The sequence below is a fragment of the Stylophora pistillata genome, chromosome 1 (assembly GCF_964205215.1).
Source record: "Stylophora pistillata chromosome 1, jaStyPist1.2, whole genome shotgun sequence".
Classification (NCBI taxonomy): domain Eukaryota; kingdom Metazoa; phylum Cnidaria; class Anthozoa; order Scleractinia; family Pocilloporidae; genus Stylophora; species Stylophora pistillata.
Window position 1 is genome coordinate 61,401,613 of NC_142519.1, and position 10,000 is coordinate 61,411,612.

The 10,000-nt window shown below is 39.1% G+C and overlaps 1 protein-coding gene and 1 long non-coding RNA gene across 2 annotated transcripts in view; one reads left to right on the forward strand and one right to left on the reverse strand.

Moving 5' to 3' along the window:
• Positions 1–1,380, reverse strand: part of LOC148743587 (uncharacterized) — a 1,748-nt gene extending 368 nt beyond the window's left edge. Inside the window, exon 1 of the long non-coding RNA XR_015995548.1 lies at positions 1,043–1,380. This is a non-coding gene — a long non-coding RNA (uncharacterized LOC148743587). The remainder of the gene's footprint in view (positions 1–1,042) is intronic.
• A 2,827-nt stretch (positions 1,381–4,207) lies between these two features.
• LOC148743588 (uncharacterized) lies at positions 4,208–7,234 on the forward strand. Its single transcript, XM_088751436.1, has 3 exons — positions 4,208–4,237; positions 5,156–5,287; positions 5,686–7,234. The coding sequence occupies exons 1-3, from the start codon at positions 4,208–4,210 to the stop codon at positions 6,349–6,351; spliced, it is 828 nt and encodes a 275-aa protein (XP_088607562.1). The 3' UTR covers positions 6,352–7,234.
• Positions 7,235–10,000: the final 2,766 nt, after the last annotated feature.

Here is a 10,000-nt window from a genome sequence, read left to right on the forward strand (position 1 = left end):
GGCACCAGTTTTACTGATGAGACAAAGCCCACGCAATTTTTGGAGGTAAATGGACTAGTTAGACCGAAAGCTACATAGACAAACAATTAATTAACTGACAATAGTGAGGGATTTGGGGGCCAATTGAAAAATAAGTTTTACCTAAGTTTTTCCTCTAGTTAGCCCATCAAGCTCGAAACGGCAATAATAAAAATTACCTCCAAAACACGGTAAAAAAATAAGCGAAAAACCTAGTTGATTGAGGTAAGACCATAACCATTGTTAAGACACATGCCAACCTACCATATACAACAGACCTGGAGAGTAAAAAGGACAAAGACGGTTTTGGGTCATGACTTGGAAAATCCACCAAAACCTCCCTAAAAATAATTCGCCGACGGTTGTAGTAAGAGCGACTTACGAACGAATCTTACCAACGGTCAAACATTTGGTGACAACAGCCAAAAAATAGATTCGTCTCATATTCTCAAGTTAGTTGGGCCTTATAGTGAAATAAAGCACTGCATACTTCGTTTGGCTGAATATCGATATATTTTCGAAAAACTCGATAACTGAATTTCGACCAAATGCCGCTTTTGAAGCTCAAAATTTCAGACTAATCTCGGAGCGTCGCGCCACGAATTGAAAACACTTGGACCGATAAAAACTACCAAATCTTGAAAACAACATCAATACATATCTTGACAGTAATTTGAGCAATTCTTGATGGTTTATTTACACAATCTAACTGAATTTAACCGACCTTCTTCTAACAAGATTAAAAATAGGTAAAAACTAACCCGTTAACGTTATTTTACTATGTGCTATACAAAATAATCGACTGAAAATCTGGCTTTTGGAAGGCGAAGTGTGGTTCTTTTCGATCTCCAAACGATTTTTTTAGGGAAATGATTCAGTGCGATTTAATCAAATTTTAAAGTTGGATAAAATGAGCTGATTTGACGATGCCGTCAGTTGTTCGAAAGTGTTCACATTCAAACACAAACTCCATTGTTTCGCATTTTACATCCAATCTACATCTTATTACATGATATCATCTTACCGTCCATATTGCTGTATCACAAAAGGGGATTGCAGTCCTAAAGTTGTTGCATTGCTCCCTCAATAGCGATAGAACTTGGCAGGATAGTCAACACCTGATAATGATTGTTTTACAAAGCGTATCTCGGGGTTTCTCTATTCCCACTCCGTTGAAACACTTTGCGTAAGATATCTTATATAAGTCTACAACCGAACCCATCCTCGAAGACCCAGGGGCTGAGTCGATTTCAAGTGTGGGCATGAAGAGCCCCTGGGGACATTGTCTTACAAGACTAGTTCCAAACGGTCGCAGTCGTTCTGCCATCTGATTGGTGCCAGAAAATCTTTGTGTTTTTCTGCCCTATCAGAGTAAAGTTAACAATTGGTTCATTGCAGTAAATGGTTTGAACCCGGGGGTAACATGTGAAGGTGTAGTCTGATCGTCCGGGTGAGTGTAGTCCTGAGAAGGACTGTTGTCGGTGGCAGTGACTGACGTTTCGACAACCTGTGCGGCATCACTTGACTCTGATAATGACTTCCGCACAGGTTGTCGAAACGTCAGTCACTGCCACCGACAACAGTCCTTCTCAGGACTACACTCACCCGGACGATCAGACTACACCTTCACAATTGGTTCATTCTTTAGCGTGCACTATCGAGTTATGGAGCACGCGTGAAGTTTGGAGAGCACGAAAGAAGCGTAAGAGTTGCCCGAGGCGATAGCCGAGGGCAACTCTAGCTTCATGAGTGCTCTCCAAACTTCCCACGTGCTCCATAACTCGATAGTGCACAGCTGAAAGCATGAACTAATTGTTTTAGAACATAGCCAGTGGAATTGTGCATCAAATCCGACGCGAAAAACGGACAACACTATCAGTTAAAGCGAATCGTGATGGCGCTGATGCCGAGTATGCTTTTCCTTTGTTTTTCTCTTTTTCTGCCTCATTTAAGAACTCTAGCCCAAGGGAAAAGGTCCAAACATTGTCTTCGTTTTCGGACTAGTAGGTCGAGTGTCTGTTCGTATCCATTATTGTCGCGAAATATATTATTTTTCCCCGCGCTAACAATGGCCGCTCGCGCGAAAAAAAAAATTTCTGGCGAATTCGGATTTGCTGAGGCTATCAGCGTGCACTATCGGGATTTTGAGCACGCTCACGTATAATGAATTTGATTGCGCGACTCTGCTAGCTATGTTCTGATGTACAAAACCTTTCGTGTGGTTTAACACGGACATATATGCTAGTAGCTCAGTTGCTCGCTATGACTGTTTTGGACCGTGCGACGGAGATTTGCTTGAGGTGAAAAGTTTCAGTCTCAGCACACAATGTAAGAGAGATCGATCAGATTGTCCGCGAAAATTTTACAGGAAATTATACGGAATACTTGCGCAGGTATCAAGAGAGAACGTGTTTTAAAGTTTGTGAGGTTTGTATACCACACGATGGTTGAAGTCATTGATATGTCGCTTTAAGCGTTACACGACATTTAAGATTTAATCTTTAGATTTTTTGCGTAATTTGCTGTGACTGAAACTTTGCCAATCCCTTGAAGTTATTTCGTCGCACGGGCCACGCAGGTAGGTCGAGCAACTGGCGCTTTCGCCTACGGAGCTTTCTGCTTTCTGTGCGCGCCAAAATCTAATCTTCGCTTTGTAGTAAAGTCGTTCACAATAGGGCCAAGGTTGCAGAGAGCCTTAAGTTCGTGGACGACCTCCAGCAAGCGTTAAGAGAAAGCTTAGCTGTGTTTCCGGTTAGCTAATTAAAATCTGAACAAAAAATTATTAATGCAGTAAATGGTTTGAACCCGGGGGTAACATGTGAAGGTGTAGTCTGATCGTCCGGGTGAGTGTAGTCGTGAGAAGGACTGTTGTCGGTGGTAGTGACTGACGTTTCGACAACCTGTGCGGAAGTCATCATCAGAGTCAAGTGAATGATTGTTGATCATCCACTTGACAATCATTCACTTGACTCTGAAGATGACTTCTGCACAGGTTGTCGAAACGTCAGTCACTACCACCGACAACAGTCCTTCTCACGACTACACTCACCCGGACGATCAGACCACACCTTCACAAAAAATTATTAACGACAACATCGTGAGGAGAGGTGTTTTAGGGCAGTTACCGAAGTGGTTTGGAAAGAGTTTAATCTTTCAACTGCTGCCTAGAGTGTTGAAATTCTTGAGCTGGGAAGGCTACGGATTCTCTTCTAGTCCCTTGGTCATTGTCATTTCACCTCTTCTGTCGATTGTTGAAGACCAAGTTAAATACCTTTGATCATTGGGAATCGATCCGATGCTGCTTTCAATGGGAAAAACAAACCCAAACATCAAGAAATATTGGATGGAAAGGGCGGGTTTGCTTTATTGCAAATGTTAGCTTAGTAGTACAGGGTCATCTACCCACATCTAATAAACAACAGTTTCCACGCTTAGCTTTTCTTTTTTTTCAAGCGTAGATTAGATTAGAGTTTGGCACGCACAGAAAAATACGCAAGTACCAGTTGCTCGACATACCTGCGTGGCCCGTGCGACGAGATAACTTCACAGGATTGGCAAAGTTTTAGTCATAGCAAATTATGCAAAAAATCTAGAAAGATTTAAGCTTAAATCTCGTCTAACGTTTAAAGCGACATATCAATGACTGCAACCATCGTGTTGTTTACAAACCTCGCAAACTTGAAAACACGTTCTCTAGTGATACCTGTGAAACTATTCAGTATAATTTCTGGTAAAAATATTCGCGGACAATCTGATCGATTTCTCTTACATTGTTTGTTGAGACTGAAACTTTTCACCTCAAGCAAATCTCCGTCGCACGGTCCAAGCAAACATAGCGAGCAACTGAGCTACCAGGATATATGTCCGTGTTAAAACACACGAAAGGTTTCTAAAGTACACTTTACTCTGAGAGGGCAGAAAAAAAACAAAGATTTTCTGGCACCAATCAGATGGCAGAACGACTGCGAACGTTTGGAACTAGTCTTGTAAGACAATGTCCCCAGGGGCTCTTCATGCCCATACTTGAAATCGACTCAGCCCCTGGGTCTCTGAGGATATAACCGAACCGTGAACCAAATGTCAGCGCAATGTTGCTAGTTCAGAAACATGATTCTCACGTGCAGAATAACGCTAGTTAATTCCAAATGAGGTCTACTGAGATAAAACGCAAAAATAAAAAAATTGGACTATGAAGCACGTGGTTTCAAGATTTAAGGTCGTCTGTTACATATACGAAACAGGAGCAAACAATTATCTAACTCCTATCATAATTTAATGTTTCATAATTGAATGTTCATGGTACTTCGGGGGATATCGATAAAGCTCATTTTAGGTAAAAAAAAAAAAGGCGAAGGATCTGCAAAGGGCATAGCCCATAATACATCACTGCAGATGTGCGACAAAGAAAAGTGTAGTGTTCGAATATTTGTTTATTTAAAGAAAGTTTTATAAGGGTCAAACCTGGAAAACCACAACTTTCGCTGAAATATTTGTAAAAGCCAACGTTCAAAATCTTTATATTTATACTACTTCTTCTCCAGAGGCTTCTGTGCCTTGTTAAGTTACTCGTGCCGGTTGTAAGACTACGACTCACGGAGCACGTTCATATTTTTCGCACGCACCTTTTCCCGGCAGCGGTCCGAAAAAAGCTCACATCTGGAAATAAAACCATTTCCACGTAGCTCGGAACTCAAGAAACGCTTCGAGAGTAATCACTGCACCAGCTGACACAGCAGACTCGACTGCGAGTCGGTATACCTACATCAAATACTTGCATTTTGGAAACAGTGGCTTTGAAAAATCAACTCAACTAGTTAGTTATTTGGTATTCTTTCCCAAGAAGGTAGCCAAATAGTGATCTATCCCCCTCAAATAAGGTCGAGTCCAAAGCTAGCAATGCATTATATGACGAAACATTATAGAGCGTGGCTGATGCGGAATGAATGCCCAATTGCTCTCAATCCGCCTTGAACAGGGAAGAAGAGGTATAATTACTGTTTCCTGTTTTCTGGATCGTCTGTTGAAGCATAGTTAATAGAGGGGACTGGTTATGAAAGTCGGCGAGCATCAAAGAGCGAGACTATAGAGCAGCGCCGATGTTGAAAGTACGTGTCACGTGACCGCGACGGTGCACAAGCCAAACACAAGTTCAAAGACGGCAGATGGTGGAGAGGATCTAATTTTGATTGGCGATAGTTTTGAGGCAATTTTAGACATCTTTGATGAAGATGAAGTACTGCAGGAACAGTTTTTAACTGCTGCAAGTGAAGTAAGTGCAGAATATTTAGAAGCTTACTCTTACTTAGTCTATAATTTTTTTTTTTGAAGGGGTTTACGGAGCCACACGCTAATGTACTTTCACGCGACTAACTACTAGAGAACAGAGAATTTCCCGACGTTTTCAGATAACAATTTCCTAGCTATATTCTAGAAAAATTATAAAATTGTATTTAGTTTCTCTGGTAGAAGTGCCCTAGATACTAAAAATTGCCTGAATATTGCCTGGGTTTTGCTTTGTTAAAAATAGTTTACAGAGAATGCAACCTGACAACAAACTGAACATTGTCGCAAGTGCCTTCGGAAGACGGCAAGTATGTTAACATTTGATCGTATTTCATAGAGACAGACTCTAATATGCTGAAACTATGATTTAATATTTTTTGGTAGGTCCAATCAACCGAGATTGTTTGCAGCGAGTGTGGGAAAAAATACAAAACAAGAGGAGGATATCAAAGGCATCGAGCTGCCAAGCACAATCCAAATCGGAACGAGCATCGTTTGACTTTGACTGCTAGTATTCTAGCTGAGATTGTACGCAATGCATTAAAGAACATTTATGAAAGGGAAGTTTTTGCAGAAGATCTAAGGAAGGAGTTAAAACAGTACGAGTATCAAGTGCTTGAAGAAGGAACTCAAGAATTCTCTGTAATGAAGGCATTATTTGAAGGCTATTCAAAAAATGGGAATGCCGAGAAATTCTATGGCAACTATTATGCTCAAGTACCATTGAAGTCTCCAATGTTTTTCAAAGGACTATCTCATAATGCTGCAACACTGCTTGCAACCAAGGTAGCTGATTTTATCCTGTCCTACTGCAAGGGCATTAAGTCTTCTTCTGACAGTAACCCACCTTCATCCCAAACTGTATTGTCAGAAAAACAAGAAGCTGGTCTTCAGTATGTTGGTGGATATGTCTTGCATAACTTGCATAAAAAGTATGCAAGAAACAATACAGCAGAAAACCAACAGGCAAGGGCAATATTGAAAGCTGGTAAACAAGAGTATGGGTGTGAGAGTCAAAAACTGGTGTCAAGTTTAAGCCGGGGTGGCTAGTGGAACATTACCAAGTATGCACAGAACATTTCTCTTAAAACAGAGCATCAATTTCGGCATCTCACTTCAGTTAACTGCTTGAAAAAAGTGGATATTGCTGGCATAACTCTCAACTCAGTAACTGACAGTGAGGTATTGTCAAGCTACCAATGTATGGTTTCTGATGCAGAGCTAATCCCAGAGGCTGAAGTGAGCAAAAATGTGCTTCATGCTATAGTAAGTTTGTATGTAAGGGTACGCTCCTTTTCATGTGCTGAGGACATCATTCAGCTCTACAAAGTAAAAGCAAAGCAAACAAAGGCTAAAGCTCTCCAAAAGGAGATCATGAGAAGTCATGATCAAGAACAAGCAAGGCCTGAGTAATGTAATAGATTTTTATTACACAAGACAAAACAGTTATATGATACATGGAGAAATATTTGTTGCTTTCTCACTATATTTGTTGTAATATTATTGTCATTTATCAAGAAGAGCATTTTCATTCTAAGAGTTGTTCACATATGGTATAAAAATTTAATTTTCAATTTCTATTTTTCATTTTTTATTTATAGCAAGTACCTAAAAGTATTAAGGTTCCTTGCACAATAGATTTAGAGTTCAGGAATCTGATAACAAATTCTTATTTAACAAAACAAATGGTTGTTACTGGTTGAATAAAGGTAATGCGTGTCAAAGAAACTAAATACCTAATGGAAACCATTGAAAAGTCATATGAAAATGAATATGATTGACCCCTCTATTAACTTTGGATTAACCAATATGATAGTTATAGGATAATAACATGTATCTAAATCATGTAGTAAGGAAAACAACACAAATGTCATGTAAATATTTATTTTCAAATTAAACATGTTGAAACAATAAATGAAACATTGGTGATTGATTTATGTGCATTAATTGATTGTTACATGAATATCTTGTATTATTGGAGTAAAAAAATTTAGAAATAGAGTGTGAATAGAGTGGCTTAGAATGTGCCTCTACTAGCTATGAATACGCTAAACAGTTCTTTGCTTTTTTCTACATGGTAGCTTTTCATTGGTCACATTAACCCAGGCTTTTTTTGTGTCCTTTCTGCCTCTAGTGTTCCCACTCTGGCAGGAGACTGACCTTTCAATTCTAATAGTGTTGCTGTTGTAGCTAAAGGTCCTGATATCTGGATTGTCACACCTGTGGCCAAACTGCCTCTGCTTTCCAAAATATTCTTCCACAGGATCTTGACAGAGCCTTTCTGTCAGGACATACTCCATCCCCTCTGAAAGAAGAAACCTGGTGCACTCGATTGTAGACCCTGCAGAAATCTGGAAGCCTTCATATGTCTGCCAAGAGAGGAACATCCTGGATCTTGCATTTTGGGTAAACTCACCCTCTCGGTTTCAGTGCTCTCCTTCCAGCTCTGAAGATACTGCAGGAATTCCATCAAAAAGCCAAACCTATAAATATAAATTAAAAAATTACTTGTGTTCAAATGCATAGCAATTTATCAATACAGTCTGTGTTCTTAAACTTGAATGACAGACTTGTAGGCAAGAGTATTTACATGAAAATAATAGTGATAAAAATGTAATTTTGCTCTTAAAATCAAATTAACAGGTTATTATAAATTGAGTCTTATGATAGACAATTTGAGCACTAAACAACAAGTTATGATTATACCAATAGTTCAAGCAAGACTTACCATCAATCTTGAGTAGACCTGTAAGGTGCCAGGAATGGCTTTCGTTTTCGCTGGTGCTCAGTAAGACTTCTGACATTTAGGCAGACAAAGTCTTAAACCTGACTCTCTACGAAAGAAAAAGCTGTTTGTTTATATCTTAGTAGCTTGGCAACGCTACGCACATTACGCTCAGCAATCGTATCGTTCCATAGCAAAAGTTATCGAAAAATACTTACATATTTCAATATCTTCGGACAAAAAATGCTTTTCGAAAGTGTAGAGTTTGTCTTCATCTATCTGTCTTTTAAAATCTTTATCCATTTCCCTTGTTTTCTTGAGTACACCAAGCCACTCGTTGCGCCATCTCTTGTGATTTTCATCTTTCGCTAAGGGCAACTCGAAAATGCCGATTCCTTTGGTTCTTCTACAAGAACCACATCCAAAGTCACAGTGTACTCTTACTATAGCTATGAACGAGCTGTAGATATCCCTATGAGGAGAACGACACGCAATGCTGTTGCAGAGTTCACATCTTTTCTCTGCAACTCATTTTATCAGTAAACGAAAATGCCAGTTTGAAGCACTCGTGTCACATTTTCTCATAGCGTAACACCCGGTATTTCTCAATTGAGAATGTGGGTAGTAGCCAAGTGAAATGATCGTCTGGGCCATCTGAGCCGTCTGATGCCGCTTATTTGAGGCATTGTCTGGAGCAGCCAATGAAATCGCTTTATGGAATGATCCACGTTCGCCCGCGAGTAACAAATTCCACAACGTGCCGTCTGGTAAGCCTTCAGCGAGATAGTGGTTGTTCTTCGTGTGCAAATACAATGGCGAAACGTACGCGTATCTCAGATGAACAGAGAGGTATTTTAGAGCGGTGTTTTGCAGGAGGGATGGTTGGAACGGGAACCATGTACAAGGAGATGGTTTTAAAAGCGTCAACGGACACTGGTTTGACGAAGGCACAAGTCGAGGTAAGCTTATTAATTCATTTGGTTAACCTCGGCTGTAGCTTTATACCAGGTTGTGCCTCATTTTATCTCAATAATTCCACAAATCAAACAAAACTAGCTATTCGTATAGATCGTAGATGCATTTATATGTCAATAATAGCCTAACGCTTAAAGTTAATTGGATGTTATTTAGATCGTGATGAGGTACAGTTTCTATACTATCAGACAGTTAACTCTGCTTTAATTACTCAAACTCAAGATCATTCACGTTCATCATACATGTGTATTTGCATTTCAAGGTAATCCATCGATTTCCGAAATTTAAGGTTTTTATTTGAAAACATTATAAACATAAGAAGATCATATGCAAAGAGAACATCCAATAAATTAACGCGGAAGTTTTATTGAAATCTGATGACTACATTGACCGTCACCGAAATTATGCACCAATTAATTAAAATTTAGATAGCTCTGAAACACGATTTGACTTTTACTTTGTGTGTTATCCACGTTGCCATTCCTGTATCATAATAATATTTTTAACTGATACCATAATTAAATTTGGCAACAACTGGTATTGTTTGTAAAATATTTTTCGTCTTTTCCAATAAACTTGCGTGTCACTTCCCCTGTCTCGATTGGGCTCTTCTACATGCGGGTGGAAGCCAACATGAAATTATAATTTGTAATTAATGAATAAAGTCTTTTTTATTTGTTTTGTTTTGTTTGACTACAACTGTACGAATTTAAGATAGTTGTATTTTTATTATTAGTGTTTTTATTATGCAAACCCACAAACTCATTTTGTCAAAGCAAGGTTCAGTTAATCCTAGGTCAGGATGAAGTAGAGGGTGTCTGTTGTAGGTCTAATAATAATAATAATAACAATAATAATAATAATTATAATGATAAAGGAGTTTCAATAAAGAGCGGTGCCTGTAGGACCATTTACTGCCGTCTGTTTGGATTTCATTAATGAAAATAAAAGTGATTTTAGTGGTCACAGCCGTCTATTAAACTTTCAGTGGCCGTTTAT